Genomic DNA, 16,609 nt, shown 5'->3' with positions numbered 1-16,609 from the left:
AGATCACACAAATAGGAAGAAAATAAGCATTTATTAATTACCTACTATGTGCCAAGTATCGTGCTAAGCATTTTTACAAATATTTTCTTGTAATGCTCGCAACGACCACGTGAGGTAGGTGCTATTATTATCCCCATTTTACAGTTAGGGAAACTGAGGCAGACAGAAATTTAAATGACTTGCCCAGGGGCACTCAGCCAGTGTCTGGGGTCAGAGCCGAACTCGGGTCTTCCTGACTCCGAGCTCTATACACTATGCCACATAGTTGCTGTAAGTGGCAGTTATGGATCTCGAAGGTCTTCCACCTCCAAGCCCAGGACTCTTCCTGTCATGCCACCCTGGGCACAAGGAAGGTTTCGGGGAGAAGGCGGAACTTGAAAGTGGACTTGAGAGCCTCTGGTGCTTTCAGGCCTCTGTCCAGCCCCTTGGGTCACCTGATGCTTGTTTCCCGCATCAAGGCTAGGATGCCCTCGGTGCTCCCATCCAGCACTGGAATCCTCGCATTGTCCTTGGACACGCAAGTTCTGGTGTGTTTGTTAAACATTCATTCCTGCTACTTTATAGTCACCGCTTACCTAAGCTTCAGGCCGGGTTGGGACAGACCTGGAATTAGAATGAATCCTAGTATTTTGAATTTCTGGTTTTTTCTGCTATAATTTAAGAGCTATTCTGGGGAATCAGGGGCATTTGTACAGTAAAGACCACCTCAAAAAATGAAACACGCTCTTTCTATAACTAGAGTCTGCCTCCCATTCCCCTGCTGCCTGAAATTCCACCATTAGACAATTATTTTCCTTGAAGTCATTTCCTGGCCTTGTGATTCACTAGCTATGCAACCATGAATAATCACTTCCCCACATTGGTCCTCAGTTTAAAATGAGAGGGTTGAACTAGAAATCTGGTGTGGGGAACCTGCAGCCTCAAGGCCGCATGTGACCCTCCAGGTCATCAAGTGTGGCCCTTTGACTGAATCCAAACTTTACAGAACAGATCCCCATAATAAAAGGATGAGGCCTCAGGTTCCCTACCCCTGAACTAGATGATTTTTAAGGCCTTATCCTATGCTAATAATGTTCTCTTGATCCTGTACAGAGCCATAACTAAGGTGGGGTGATGAGGGCTTTGCCACAAGGCACCAAAATTTAAAAGATGAAAAATCAAACACATGCACTCTAGCAGCAAAGATGTCACTAGAGTTACTGATTCTCCCTCCCCTCTGACCGAATTTATCTTAATTACTCCTTTGTTATTTTCAAATAAATTACAACATTCATTTGAAGGCACAGTTTGGATGGCTTGCCCAAGGACATGTCTTGAGCTGTTTGCCCCAACACCAAGGCTTCTAGTTGTGGCTCTGATTCTGTGACCATCTTGCCTGACTTCCTATTTTTCTGGGGTCATCCTTGACATCCAGTCCTGATCCTGAGCTTCTGTTTTTCCCTTCTCACCCCCTTTACCTGAAACCCCTCTCTCTGTCTCCAGGAGCAGGAAAAGGAAGCCAGGAGCAGATCAGCCTACATCTCCGCGCTGCCCAAATCTCCCCCTTGGGGGAGGGACTTTGATGAAGACAAGGATGAGGATGACGAAGGCTCCCCAGGGGGCTGTGACCCAGCTGCTGGAGGCAGTGGCAGCTCCTTCCACAGACTTGTCTTCTAGGGGTCTTGACCCCAATCCCATGCACTCTTCCTAGTCCCCAGCCTGCTCTGTGATACCCCTTCCCTTGCAAGGCCACCTCAGGCCCCTTCTTCCTTAAGCAGGACAAGACAGGGTGGGCTCAGAGGTTTCACCATACCAACTGAGGACCTAGGTTGGACAGGGTCCTGTCTTCAGATATGGGAAGCAGACTTGTCCTTCCTCGCCTAGCTTCCTAGCAGGAGTAGGAACAATGGGAGAAAGTCAAGGAGAGCAGATTTCAGCTCAGAGCTGTCCAATCATGGAGCGGGCTACTTCTCCGTGGGGAGTGAGTTCCTCATCATGGGAGATATGCGAACAAAAGGCAGATGACCACTTGTTGGGGACATTGTAGAGGGGGTTTCTATTCAGGTACAAGTTGAACTAGATGACCTCTGAACTCCCTTCAAGCTCTGAGATTCTCTGACTATACCTTCCAGAGGATGGGCATGTAAGGAGGAGATTCTGACCCTTTTCTGAGGGGGTAGAGGCAGAGGTTAATGGTACAGGCCCAGCCTAGGGCCCATGGGAGTATGGGCTTCTGGTCAATTGGCTCTAGGAGCTGGGTCATCAGGACCTGACTTTGAGAGAGTACTCAAGCCTAGTAGACATGAAAGACCGTTCAAATGCCACATAAATTTCTATCCTCATTGATTTCACTGAAATGCCTGCTGGGTGATAACGGCTATTTCAGGGTCCTCCAGTAATAATGCTTTGACTCAAGTACATATTTGGTGACCAGTCAAAGACAAATGCTTTCCTTCCCTGGGCCTGGTTTATGTGACAGTTATATTCTATTACAAAAGTACATGATCAGGCTTGGGGAGATGAGGCATCACTGACCTTCACGGCTCTAATGTTTTGCCGTCATGCAGCATTTGCCTCTTTACCCCTTTTCCTTTTTCTCCCCTTCATCTTCCCTATCACTCACAAAAAAGGTCATCATTCCCTGATAACACACTCTGAACTCTCAAAATTGGGGAGATCATAGAATGGAGAAGAATGGGTGAGGGAGTGTGGGTGTCGACATAACCTTTCTTTTTTCCCCTAGTGCAGGTATCTTTAACCTGGGACCCACAGACCTCCTCTACCCCACCCCACCCCACCTAGGGCTCCATGGATAGAGCTCAGGTTGTTCATGAACTTGGATGGAGGAAAAAAACCCAACATCTTTATTTGCCTTCACCACTGAATTTAGCATTTCCTTTAATTATTTTAAAAGCATGATGCTGAGAAGGGGGAATATTGTAGGCATCACCAGATTGCCAGAGGTGTCTGTGATACCCCAGTGGTTAAGCCTATTCTATTATGTTCAGCAGAGCACTTAATTTAATTAACTTATTCATTCTGGAGGCCTCAGTGTGGTCATAGGATCATTATAGAACAATCAGATTTAGAGCTATTAGAGAATTCATCCAATCTAACCCCCTTATTTTACAAATGTGGAAACTGAGGTTCAAGAAGGGATCTGACCTGCTCAAGGTCATGGTTAGCAAAGCCAGGATTCTTTGCCAGCTTTTGCCAATTGCATGTACAGTACGATGGGCAGTGACCTTGCCCACTCACCTCTATACTACCTCTATACCGCTGCTTCCGTCTTCTGTAGGGCAGGAAAGACTCAACCTGGGCCTGGTCCCTTGGCCGTGGTTGAAATGTGGTTGATTTACCCATGACTGCTGTTTAATTTACTAAGAGAGTAGCACATTTTGCAGCTAGGAGAGAGGAGTGGTGACCCAGCAAAGGGTTCTGTTCTGGATGTGGTAGCTATATTTCTGTAATGTTTTCACATCCATTAGACCGTAGGAGGTTAAATAGACCATAGGAAGGGACCCCGGAGACCACTCTAGTCCTAAGAGAGGGAGCGCTGAAAGGACCTTGGTCCAATCTCTTTTTACAGATGAGGAAACTGAGGGAGAGGGACTCTCAGAAGGTACTCACAGGTAGAGCTGGGATTCACACCCAGATCCTCTGACCCAGCATTTTCACTAAACCATGCAGCCTCAGTTTATCCTTACAACCTCCTAGTCATATTGGTGGTATGTTTTTATCCCCATTTTGTGGATGAGGAGACTGAGGCTCAGAAATGGTTGATCTGAGAGTGCCCTCTACCAGCTCATTATGGTGCCTGATTAGTCCCATTAGAGTTGCCCATGTTAAGATCCTTGTATCTTTTTTAAATTGGGGAGCATTTTATATTATTAGTTTAGCATGCATACAGGACTTGAGGGTCCAGTTCTGTTACTTGCCCCATATGGGACCTTGGGTAAGTCACATTACCTTTGATCTTTGGTGTCCTCATCTCCCAACCTCAAGGGGTTGTTGTGGGAAAAGCCGGAGTACAGAATGAGTGAGCCACCATCATCAGCCATTAGCATAGCAATAAGGGGTTCACCTGGGACAGGTGGCACTCTTGCTACTGAGGGGGCTGAGGCTGGTGGATTGCTTGAACTCAGGAGTTCTGAGATGCAGGAGGGATAAAGCTGACCAGGTGCCCAGAGGAAGCCTGGCACCAATGGAGTGAGCCTGTCCTTGGGTCCCTGTCTCCCCTCCCAGCCCCCCAAGGTTGGGAGGGGCACCACCAGGTTGCCAATGGGAGAAGTGAACTGACTTAGGTCAGAAAGCAATCAGCAAGTCATACCTTCTATGCAGATCACTGCTGAGGTTGGACCCTTTCGGGGGTACTCAGTCTCAAACCAACAAAACCCTCACCAAAAATAACAAAATAGGTAGGGCTTTGGGGGTTAGGTCAGAGGCCTAGCAAGCTCTGATTTTGTTTGTTTGAGGTAAGTGAGTGGTGAGAGTCCAGAGCTAAAGTAACTGCAAGGGGAGGGGGAGGAATAGCTAGTGAACTGGAGGGAGGCACTGGCTGGAGGGTACTATCCTCTCCCGATAGGGGGAGACAGCTTTGGGAACCCCCTTTCCCCAAGATGGGCAGCCCATTCTCCTTCCTTTAGCTCCCAGTCTTGGGTTTCCCACAACCCAATTTTTGGTTTTGCTTTCCCAAGGACAGCGACATACAAAAATAAAATCATGGTTTCACTGCAATGTGAAAGTTGTTCCCAACTCCCCTCACCAGACAGGATCCCTTCATTATTGAGGGGAATTGCCCCAAAGTGAAATGGGCTGTAGGTAGTAGGGAGTGAGTACCTCATTCAACAGACATTTATCAAAAGCTCTGATCTGGGGGAGATCCTGTGCTCAAGGCAAGGATTCAAAATGCAAGAAAAGAAAAGCTCCTGCCCTCAAGCAGCTTCTATTCCATAGAAGATTGGAGCTGAGTGGGATGGGAGGCATGACATGTACATAGGCTTAGTGTGAGGGTGAGAAAAGGAGCCTGGGGACTAGGTGCTTTAAGGGCAGTCTCAGCTAGGGCATCACCCATCAGAAGCAGAGTCTGGATGACCATGTGTCAGGATTGTAGGTTAGATTCTTGTTCTGATAGTGAAGTAAGTGGTCTCTGAAGTTCATAGGAGTTAAAGCTGGAAGGGGCCTTGCAGCTGAGCTAGTCCAAGGCCGCCTTTTTACTGAGGAGAAAACAGGGTTGGAGGCAGAAGTAACTTCCCCAAGATCACACTTTCACCCAAGTAGCAGGGTTGGATTTGAACCCAGTTTTGAGATCCTCTGGGTCTGTGACTTCTTCCTTCCTATAATCTAATTTCTCTTGCCTGAGTGGCCTGGGAGGAGGACCCCACAGCTTGGCCATGGAGCTGGCATTTGAGCCAGACTCTAGACCAGGAATTCCTGAGCTGGGTCCCAAATCTGACTCTTGTCACTGATGGTGTGACTTGTGTAAGTCATTTTCCCTCACCAGGATGGTCTGTGACTAATAAGATACTGGGTACAGTCTCCTAGGGGTAAATTTTTTTGTTTTTGGCGAGGCAATTGGGGTTAAGTGACTTACCCAGGGTCACACAGCTACTGTCAAGTGTCTGAGGCCAGATTTGAACTCAGGTCCTCCTGACTCCAGGGATGGTGCTCTATTCACTTTACCACCTAGCTGCCCTGGGTAAAGTTTTAGGAGAAAGGGTGCTCCTGGGCTTTGGGCAGGGGGAGCAATTATTCTCCTCCACTCTCAGATAGCAAGGTGAAGTCAAATTCTTAGGGGTGAAACTGCAGTTTGACTGATTATATGTACATTTCTGCCACACTCTACCAGTCCTGGGAGGGAGATAGTAGGTCCTGAGTGTGGACTAATATTGTCTTCATTTTACAGAAGAGGAAACAGATTCTGAAGAAATGATCACATGGCTAATATCAGAGGTAGGATAGGAGCCCTAGGCAAGTCACCAGTGTCCTCACCTTAAGACTCAAAACCCAATGCTCTTCTCACTTGTACAGAAAGTCTCTGCTGTGAGGTAAAGTGGATCTGCTTCTCCAGCTTCCCTTCCCCTCAACCTGCCAGACAGCAATGGTGGGATCACTCCCAGGCTGGGGCCTGGCAATATTGGACTAGGTAAACAGCCCTGAGCAGTCTCAGGAAAATTATTATCCTCCTCCATCTTCTTCCTCATCCCCTGGGGCTGAGGAAATATTGAGGCTTAAACTTGGGAAGGTTTCCAAGGAGGAGCATTTCCCTTCTCTCTCCTCATGCCTTCAGTCTTGACCACAGCATTCTCTTCTAACTGTCCCCAGTAGAGGCAAGCTGAAGGGAAGAGGGAAGGAGAATGGAAGAAAGTTTGGGGGATGAGTCAGCCCTCTTCAGTGAAAGAGGAATAGTACTATCTTGGAGTCAAAATTCCTGGCTCTGATACGTAGGGACAGTGGGACATTCTATAAGCTCACCCGAGCCTCAGTTTTGTCATCTGTAAAATGGGGATGCCATTTGCATTATTGACTTCAACTTTGTAAACCACAAATCATGATAGAATGAGTACTTATTTAACAGAGACCCAGAGAGGTGAGATGATTACACAAGATTAACTGCACACAGTTGGCGGGACCAAAGCTGAGACTGAAAGTGAAGTCTTGGAGACAGGCAAGAAGTGGGAGATTAAGTAAGATATCTGATAAGAAAGGGAGGGGAGAGAATGGGAGCTCTTCTGAGGGATCTCAAGTAGGGGAGAATTCAGCACTGGGACACCAAAAGATGCTTCCTGCTACCTTCTGGACAGGGACAGAACCTGGCCAAACATCAGTCTGCAGTGGAGTGCAAATTTGAGCCCAGTCAAGTCACTTGAATAAGCCTCAGTTTCCCCATCTGAATTGAAACCTCTCTCAGCCTCAGTTTCCTCATCTGTAAAATAAAGGGGTTAACCAGATGACCTCTCAAGTCCCTTTCCAGTTCTGTCCATGATCCTGAGCTATGTATTAGGCAGCAATACTGGACTGGGCTTGTGTTCTGGCTGTGTGTCTTCTGGCAGATCACCTCGACTCTCTGGGCCTTGTGGTCTCCTCCTCTGAACCACGGGGATAATACCTGCACTGCCTACCTCCCTGGGTCACTGTGTCAAGCATCCTGGACATGAGAGGTGTGTGATTCTGGGATGGTGGCTGGGCCCTCAAGCTCTATCCACCATTTGCATGAGATACAGATGAACTCCGCGGATCAGATTTCTCTTTGCCTTTATTCTCACCCTGCTGTCCATGGCAGTTTACAAGGGCATTCACTTTCACTGGGCCTGTACCATATTTCATCAATGGCAGAAACATTAGCTATGTTAAACCCATTCCCCACCCTCCACCCCCTCCCACTCCCAACCTCCGCCCCCTCCCACTCCCAACCTCAAGACCTACTTACAGGATAAATACATGTTACAAAGGCTGCTTTCTTCATCTTCTTTTAAAGGAAAAGAATAAATTAATAATTTAGGCCACTGGCCACCAACAGCAATTGGAGGAAACGCGTTCATTTTCAACAGTTAACATCTCAGGTACACAGTGCACTACAATCCATTTCTGCTCCTTTTGGAGGCGGGGGATTGGGGGAAGATTTCCTACAAAGACCACCCTCCCTTCCCCTTTGTACCCCAAGAAATGGTTCTACGTTTCAAGACACAGACACCAACACAGATACGAGAGCGTAGCCCTGGGTGTCCCCTCATGGGGCAGCCCTCCAGAGGATGGTCTTGCGGGTTCCTCTGCAGCCACCCCCACCCCCCCACCCCAAACCACAAGTCTGGCCTCATGGCCTTTCCAGATCTCTTGGGTTCTTCCTGCTCATTGCACAATTCAAGAATGTCAGCAGAGCCAAACGGAAGCTTAGAGATCATCGGTCCATGGAGGGGCAGGGGGCAGGACCTTTATGTGTTTCTGTTGGCCTGGGATCAAGGGCTCATTGTCATTCTCCATCTCCCCTCACCCCAACCCTGAGTGGGGGAGGGGTTGACTAGGGGTTGGCTCCTTGGCTCCCATCCCCTTGTCCATTTTTCATTGCTCATTTTCATACAGCCCCAAAGGCTGTAACTGGTGTGGCCACAGCTCAGGATCTTGGTTCTCTACCCATATATTCAACCCCCCCTACATACCTCTATTACCCACTATAAACAAGGCCTCCTGGGGGATAGGTACAAGAAAGATGCTTTCCTTCAGTTATTGTTTTGCAGGAAAAAAAAAATGGCCTCCTTTAAATCCACACCCCTGGACAATCTCCTTTCAATCTGCATTGAGCTGGACAGCATGGGCCAGGCTGTAGGTGATGTCACCAACGTGTATACCACCTGCCTATGACCCTGCCAAGCTCTGGCCCTCATTCTGTGTATTTGTTGGGGTGAGGGGCGAAATTAGGGGGGGAAAGAGCAGTTACACAGTTCGAATGTGGCAGGTGTGGGAGTATTACTGAAATCAGGAGACAAAGAAGACTTGGTTTGTCAAGTGAAGGCTTAGAGTGGGGTGGGGGTGGGGGTGGGGGGAGTTAGGCCACCAACCCAGCTGGGGCTCAGCTAGCCTAAATGCTATCACCAGCTGTTTTCCACTGCTCCTTAAAAGTGAGAAAGACGCTGGAGGGCCTTAGGGCGTGCTGCTCTTCATTGGTGTCTCTTGGAGTCCAAACAGGTGCTCCCAGGAGGATGTGAACATCACCTCCTAATGCTATGCTGCATCTGTATGGTGAAACAATTGATCTCTGGTCCCAGGCTCTCCTCAGCACCACAAACACTCATGCCTTTAACACAGAATGTTATGGCCCAGAGAATCTCGGACTCTGAATATCTGAGCTAGAAGGGCCTCTGGCCACTGCGTTGAACCCCCTGGTTTTCCTGGGCTTTCCCATCTAGGGTCCTTTCAAAGTGGGTCCTGGGCAGGTTTAGGAGAATACAATGCTTTATTGCAATCAGAGCCAAGCAGCTACCACGAAATATGGTTGGGATTTAGAGTGCATTAACAGCTAGCCATCCTGGCCATTTTTTTTTTCATTTTTACACTAAAATGATTTGGGGAGGGGAAAAGGATTGGCCGGTGCTTCTCAGTGTTCCCAGGCAGAATTTTGCTTTCTTCTCCAAGATGCTGATCTCTCAGCCTCTTCCGTTTCTGACAAAGTTTCATGAGCTAAGAACAAGGAAGGTGGCCTTTCCTGCCCTTACCAAGCATGGGTTCCCAGGCTGACGCTACAAGAGTTCCCCCTCACGGAGGGAAAAGAGGAACCTAGAGGTAACAGGCCATAACATGGCCACCCAGAGTCAACTCAGCTTCAACCCTAGTCCAATGAGGTAGGTTGCTATTACCCCATTTTTGTGATGGGGGAACTGAGGCACAGAAGGATAATGTATGTGTGATCTAAGGACATGCAGCCTTGGAGGTATGTCGCAGATTAGTTAATACCCTTGAATGCTGGGTATCCTGGAGGTGTGTTGGGTATCACGCTCCCCTATTTTACAATTTTCCTTGGCTAGATTTGGTCCTTCCTTGTTTCTTAGTCTCCTGGCCGATAGGGCTAAGGGGGTTGAGAGAGGAGAGGTGTGTGTGGTTGAACACAGTACTTTCTGTTGGGAGATCCCCTGGAGGCATTTGGGTTACTCCTCTGAAGTCCTGAAAGAGACAGTAGCATGGGCTAGCAAGAAAAACATACCACTGGGCTTGTCTTACTACTACTATTACTACTACTCCTCCTACTACTACTACTCCTACTACACTACTCCTACTGCTACTACTACTACTACTATTACTAGTACCTTGAGATAACTGTTTAACTTCTCTAGGTTTTGGTCTCCCCATTTGTAAAATAAGGAGATTAGACTAGAATCTGGTCTCAAAGGTCCCTTCCAATTACAAGTCCTATGAAAATTTCAAATAATTGAGTTTATGAGGAGTAACTCATCACCACCACCAGGCAAATCTTAGGAAATCTCCTGTCCTACCATGAGGAAGCAACCCACACAGGCCTTCTCTGCCTCTTAGAGAATGCAGGGCTAACTACTGTTTCCCAAACCCAGCAAGAACACTGTTCTAAGAACAGCTGCAAACCAGGCAGGCCCCGGGGTAAGACTCTGATGATGACTCTCAACTCACCTGGGCCCAGTCTTTGGGGCACGTCGTACATGTGTGCAACACAGACTCAGTCTCTAAGGTTTTCCATTCTGTGACATGTGCCTATCTCTTCCAAAAGATTGCCCCCTTTCCCCCCAAAAAAATCTGGGCTTTGCTTTGAGGATTTTTGGCCTCCCCCAAGTAGGGACACAGGGAAGATGTCCAGGTGAACCCTGAAATAGACTCCATCCCAACCCTCAAAGCCTACCTGGGCCCCTGTACAGACCTGCTCCTACAAGCACATCTCCCTTATGCACACGACATCAGTCCTATCTGTATTTCCTCTTCGCCATGTCCCATTCATTGCTCATCTCCCCCGCCACATTTCTCCCACTGCATTCAGCCTCATCTCTCTCCCCCACTGCATTTCTTCCATGACCTCTTCCCCGATGAATTTCTCCCACACCCATAACATTAATAACATCAACAACCACACAACAGGTGCATTTTCCTAGACACATGACATTACCCTCTTCAATGCTACATTTCAGCCACATTAATCCACTCCTGTAAAGGATCACCTCAGATTCTTCATTAACTCTTCCATTACCTGCTCCCTTCATACATTTTTCACCAGCCTCAGCCCTTTCACTACATTCCCCCTCCCACAGATGCACACTCCAGTGGGAATCCAGTTCCCTTCTAACACTATGTACCTCCAAGCACTGTGGTTTTCCCTTTCCTGGCTTGGAAAACCTGTCCTCTTTCCTATAGTATGTCCCCTCCATCCCCCAGAGTCCCACCATCCAAAGTCTAAAGGAACACCTTTAGCACTAGCCCCAAGGTGCCTCTGGGTGTCCTTTCCTCCCGAGCAAGGCATGTTCCATCCCAGCAGGGGCCTTGGCACACTCATCAAACCCCACAACTCCACAGTTTCAGTGTCCGGAGTTTCAATATCCATGGCCCTCGGGTACTTGACATCCTGGTCTTGGTCTTCTGGCCCCCTTGGTCTGTTCTGTTTCTCCCCATCCCGGGATGCTGGAAGCAGTTCCTCTGAAGTAGGGCACTGCAAATGTCAGCCGACTCCCCAATCCGTGGTGCCGGGATTTCCCCACCTTGCCTTAGGACCTGCCTCCTTGACCAAGTCGAGGCCCTGGACCTGGGGAAGAGGAGCTCCCTGCTGCTGGGGATTACCCAACAGAACAGGCAAGGGTCCCCCGCCAAGAAAGCTAAGACTCCTCACTTCTCTATTGGGAAATGTGCCCCCTGCTGAAGCCTATGGGGATAGGCTGGTAGAGCCTCTTAAACACGTTATGTCCAGGCTGAGAGGAGAGAGGCTAGAAGTGAGGGAGCTCGAGGCTGTGACACGGAGTGAGTTGAGGGCTCTGAGTTCAGGATGCCCAGGAGGACAGCCCAACCCCGGCTCACAGGAGGACACCCAGGGCTAGGGAGCAAGAGGCGGCTGCAGAGACTTTTCAGCAAAAGCTTGGAAGGAAGAATGGCAGGGTGGGTAGGTTCTGGGCATTCTCAGTATTGCTCAAAGGTGTGGTCCTGAGCTTGTGCCCAAAGGCCAGCGGGAGAGCCCTGCCCAGCTCCTGGATGGGGAAGCCCCTCCAGGAGGCCTCAGGAGACTGAGAGTCTAAAAGGCCAGGCCCAAGGAGCAAGCCAGGGACCCCAGGGAGGAGGGAGGTGGAGAAGGGGAGGCAGGAAGAAGTCGTACAGGGACACCCCCTCCCTGGGTCCAGGGCCTGCTTTGACCTTCACAGCTTGCCCCCCTTGCTGGGCTCTGAGGATTGCCGGACATCTGTCCACTCCTGCATGGTGTTCTGCAAGGCCTGGGTCTTCTCCTTGTCCACTTGTACGTAATCCACTTTCTCATCTGACGTAATGGACGACGTAGACGGCTGTGGAGCAGAAAGACAAGCCAGTGTGAGTCGCAGGGGTGCGGCCTGCCCTTCCTCCAAACAGAAGCGTCTCCCTTCATCTTCCTGAGCCGATGCCTACCTGGTGGGTTTGTTTTAACTACACTGTGCACATCATTTCATTGGTACAGGGACCTCCTGATGAAGAAAGGAGGCAGCTCTACCAGGGTCTTAGAAAGTTACCAGAGTCACTGCAAAGTTAAACGACTCGCCTGGAGTCACCAAACCAGAATGGGTCTGAGGCAGGCCTTGACCCGTCTCTGAGGCTGGCTCCCTTATTCCATGGCTGCCTCTGGTGGCTAAGTGCCTCCCAGGCAACCGCTCCCATGGACACTCCCACTCCTGTCTAGGCCAGGACACTGGTGGAACTAAGGAGGTGTGAAGGAGCCACCCTCCCACCCCCATCCCCAGCAGTACCACCTACTACCTACCATTGTGGGCAAGGAAGGCATGGGGCAGGCCTGGGGCACGAAAAATATAAAATCAGTTTTCAGGACTATGGCAGGGAGTTCCTGAGACTTCAAGTAATCTTTCTGAACTTCTTGGATGTTCTTAGGAACTGCTTTTACCAGGAGTATCTGACTGTACTTTCATTAAACGGATGGTTTGTTTGAACCCTTGGGCTCTGAGTGCTCCATCGCACTTAGATAGATCAGGCCACACAGCCTCTTCATCACAGGGCTGTTGTAAGGATCAAATGAGATCTTGGATGAGAAAGTACTTCATAAACCCGTAGAGCAAACCTCACCTAAGTAAAGGATTATTATCTGATTGTAAGTTTACTTCCCTGCTTGTACTGCTCTGCTGATGGCATGACCCACTCGTTGCCCGCCATCCTTACCCTTCACCCGGTATGGTGGCCCAGCCAGTCCCCAACACCCCCCACACTCCCTTCCTTCTCGGTACCTTTCGGTGGGGGCTGGGTGAGCCTGGCTGGAAATCCAAAGCTAAGTAGTCCACACTGCCTGTACTTTTCTTGGGAGCAGGGCTGTTTGTGCCACTGGGAACAGGGGATGCCGACACAGGATTTTGCTGTAACAAGGGGACACGAGTGGAAGAGACAGTGTCAGCAAGCAAGGAGTTCTCCACCCCCCAAAAAATCCCTCTGGGATTGACCCCCTAGACCTTAAGTGAACAGAAGCAGGCAGAACTCAAAGGGAGAAAAACAAGGGGGAAATATGGTAGGGGAATCAATGATTTTGTTTGCAGAAAAGAACTGAGATATTCTGTAAATCAATTCAGTCCAAGGAAATTAAATTTAAACACATATGGCGCTTCCGCCTATGAGCAAGGAGGCCTCTACCTGATTCTTCCTGTCATGCCTCACTGCGGCATGGAGAGGCCCCTTCTCCATTCCCCCCACTTCCCCACCCTTGGCTCTGGAAGGCTCTTTCAGTGGAGCATAGGCTCTGGAAGGCTCCATTATCTAAAGACTAGCAGAGAACCTCGTCACTCTCAGCAACTCATTAACTCATCCAACTGCCAGCTAAAGTGAGGTGGAAAAAGACATCTCTGGGGGCAGCTAGGTGGTGCAGTGAATAGAGCTCTGGCCTTGGAGTCAGGAGGACCTGAGTTCAAATCCAGCCTCAGACACTTAACACTTACTAGCTGTGTGACCTCAGCCAAGTCACTTAATCCCTATTGCCTCACCAAAAAAAAAAAAAGAAAAAGACATCTCTGGCACCCATGAGGTCATAGATCTCAGAAGAACTGAAGAGGGAAGGCCCTCCCATGGCCCTTTCCTTATACCACTCTAATGCACTTGTTATTTAATACTATGCATCAGATCTTTCAGCTCTAGAATTCCTGCCCTGAGCTGGAAAGGACCTTGGAACAGAGAATGTTAGAGATGAAAAAAAAACTTAGAACATAGAATGACAAAGCTAGAAAGGACCTTGGAGGCCATGTAGTTTTCTATCAACCCAGCAGGCCAAGGGTGACCAGATGGTATCCAAACTCTTGTGTAAAAGAATCGAGGAAATCAGAACCAAAGGAGAACTTAGAGCATTAAATATTAAGACTGGAAGAGACCTTATAACATAGAATACTAGTAATAATAATAAACAATAACGAGGATTCATAAAGCATTTTGCAAAGTAGTTTGAGCTGGAAGGGACCTTAGAATAGAGAATGCTAGAGATGAAAAGAACCTATGCACATAGAGTGACAGAGCTGGAAGGGACGCTGGAGACCATCTAGGCCAGACTCCTCATTGGCCCTAAGACGGGAAGTCACTTTCCATGCTTGGACCCTTATTCCCAGTCTGGAGAAGCACTTAAGAGAGGTTTAGGACATTTTCCCATTTTTTAAATACCAGCCAACCCCCCAGATCCCATCAACTCTCCCAACTTGTGAAGTTTGTTGAAAGAAATTATTTGTGTACATACATCACCCTTACCTAACTCTACAATGGATTGTAAGATTATTGAGGTCAGGGGACATTTCATACACCTCTTTATTCCCTTTAGTGGCCAGCACAGTGCCCTGCACAAAGTGGACATTCACTAACAATCTGGTGGACACTTGAACGAATGACTGGATCCTTAGCACCTTTGTAAAACATGGACTAGGCCCCCAGAATCAGGGCACACACACAGGACCTCCAGATCAGATGATCTGCCTCCACAAACTGAATGTGCCTCTTCCCCACTCCCCTCTCAGACTCTGTCTTCCCAGCGGTGCTTACCATGGGGACATAATTCTCCTCACTGTCCCCTGAATCGGTGCTGGTGATGCTCTGGGTGGAGACAGGACGGCAGGACTGGGAAGAGCTAGCATTGAAGGTGTGACTGTTCGTGGAAAGAGGAAGAAAGACACACAGGATTAACCTTATAAAGGTCAAGCATGTTAAATGATGCTTTTGAAAGGATACTTTAGTTCAATAAGGCTTTGGTATGTCTACCTCACATGCCATGCCTTTTTCCTATATCTTTTGTTATTGAAACTTTTGTTACTAGCATTTTGAAGACAAAGCTTTGTAATTAGCATTTTAGAGACTTTTCAAATAAGGAAAGAAAGAAAATACTTTGTGGTACTTATAAGGATGAGATGTGTCAAATGACACAGCTTGATCCTTCAAGATATTCTTAAGTTCTGGTTCTTCTAGAATCAAAGGTTTGTGGAATCACTACTTCTTGATACATTGGGACCACAAAATCCTAGAATTTTAGAATCTCAGAACTCTAGAATCACAAAATCTTAGCATTTTCAAAACTAAGAATCATAGAATCTTAAATACTTAAATCTGGGTATCACAGACACTTAGGGTGATATGAGTAGATGTTGCCTCTGCCCTTCCTGGACACCCACCAGGGATCCAAATGTGCAGTGGGGGTAGAGAGAGGAATACACAGATGGTGAGGGACAGTGTCATGAAACTCAAGTGTCCTATCTAGACCACAACAATTATTACAGAGCTGAGTTCACGGCCATTCTCTAGTATGGACCAAGGGACTCCTGGGAAAAACTACAAGATGAAGAGGATGCTTGCATAATAATAAAGGAAGACATTGGGTGGGTGCTTAGGCCATGAATTTAACAGTTATCACCCAAAGACAACCATGCTGAATATGGGAATGGCTAAGGGGTTCTACATTTGAATTACAAAATCTTAAGAGTGAGGAGGGATGTGATAAAGTACCTAGTACTTTATTCATTATTTTTTACATCCATGAGTGCGAAACTATTGTCAACATTCAGCTAGACTTTGGTTCTGAAGTAATAACTTATGTAAACCATTTTTGAACTGTCATGTACTATGTACATGTGAACTGCTGACATCATCACCACCATCGCCATCATCATCATTATCATCATCAACATCACTGAACCCCCAATAGGGGGTGAGGTTGCCAAAGCCCTCCGACATATGAATACAGCCACTTGAACCTAATTCATATTCAAATTGTGCACAGGGCTTGATACTTTCCAAAAGTGATTTCATGTACACCATCTTGATGGACCTTCCCAGCAGTCCACAGACATAGGCTGGGCATGTATCTCTCCCTTATTTTCCGTTTTGACAAATGAGACCATGAGACAACAGAGAAGTCAAAAGACAAGGGAAGGACAGAAGTGGGACTAGAACCCAGATGTCCGGGGCAGCTAAGTGGCGCAGTGGATAGAGCACCGGCCCTGAAGTCAGGAGGACCTGAGTTCAAATCTGGCCTCAGACCAAACACTTGACACGTACTAGCTGTGTGACCTTGGGCAAGTCACTTAACCCTGATTGCCTCACCCCCCCAAAAAAAAAGAACCCAAATGTCCCAGCTTTCTTCCCTTCCCCTCATCATCCTCCTCCTCAGTCCCCTGACCCTTAACCCACTCACATTGCCCTAGACCAAGACTTCGTGACCGGGGACTTAAAAGGAAGCTCATCGATGACCGTGTTGTTTCTCAAGTCCAGAGGAGTCGGCTTGGCTGGAATAGGATGAGAAGAAAGAACAGTTTATGAGACAAGGATGTTATCTTGTGTGCTAGGAAGGGTCATAGACCTTCAGAGCAGGAAGGGGCCATGGTAGATCTCATGTAATCCATTTTATAGGTAGGGAGGTATCTTGAGCAGAGATCATTATCCTCACTTTACATACATGAAACTGAGGATTCGAAAGGTGATA

At 48.0% G+C, this 16,609-nt stretch overlaps 2 protein-coding genes across 2 annotated transcripts in view; one reads left to right on the top strand and one right to left on the bottom strand.

The window, feature by feature from the left end:
• Window positions 1-5,576, top strand: part of USP35 (ubiquitin specific peptidase 35) — a 79,027-nt gene extending 73,451 nt beyond the window's left edge. The window contains exon 16 of the mRNA XM_027848355.1: window positions 1,483-5,576. Within this exon, the coding sequence (XP_027704156.1) occupies window positions 1,483-1,656 (174 nt within the window). The 3' untranslated portion in view covers window positions 1,657-5,576. The remainder of the gene's footprint in view (window positions 1-1,482) is intronic.
• Window positions 5,577-7,435: 1,859 nt separating this feature from the next.
• Window positions 7,436-16,609, bottom strand: part of GAB2 (GRB2 associated binding protein 2) — a 253,798-nt gene continuing 244,624 nt past the window's right edge. Inside the window, exons 7-10 of the mRNA XM_027848228.1 lie at window positions 16,322-16,412; window positions 14,680-14,782; window positions 12,900-13,025; window positions 7,436-11,975 (exon numbers count right to left, since the gene is read on the bottom strand). Coding sequence (XP_027704029.1) covers window positions 11,832-11,975; window positions 12,900-13,025; window positions 14,680-14,782; window positions 16,322-16,412 — 464 coding nt within the window. The 3' untranslated portion in view covers window positions 7,436-11,831. The remainder of the gene's footprint in view (window positions 11,976-12,899; window positions 13,026-14,679; window positions 14,783-16,321; window positions 16,413-16,609) is intronic.

Source organism: Vombatus ursinus, unplaced genomic scaffold, assembly GCF_900497805.2.
Source record: "Vombatus ursinus unplaced genomic scaffold, bare-nosed wombat genome assembly UNPS02005659.1, whole genome shotgun sequence".
In the NCBI taxonomy this organism is placed as follows: Eukaryota; Metazoa; Chordata; class Mammalia; order Diprotodontia; family Vombatidae; genus Vombatus; species Vombatus ursinus.
This window is presented reverse-complemented; position numbering and strand designations above follow the sequence as displayed.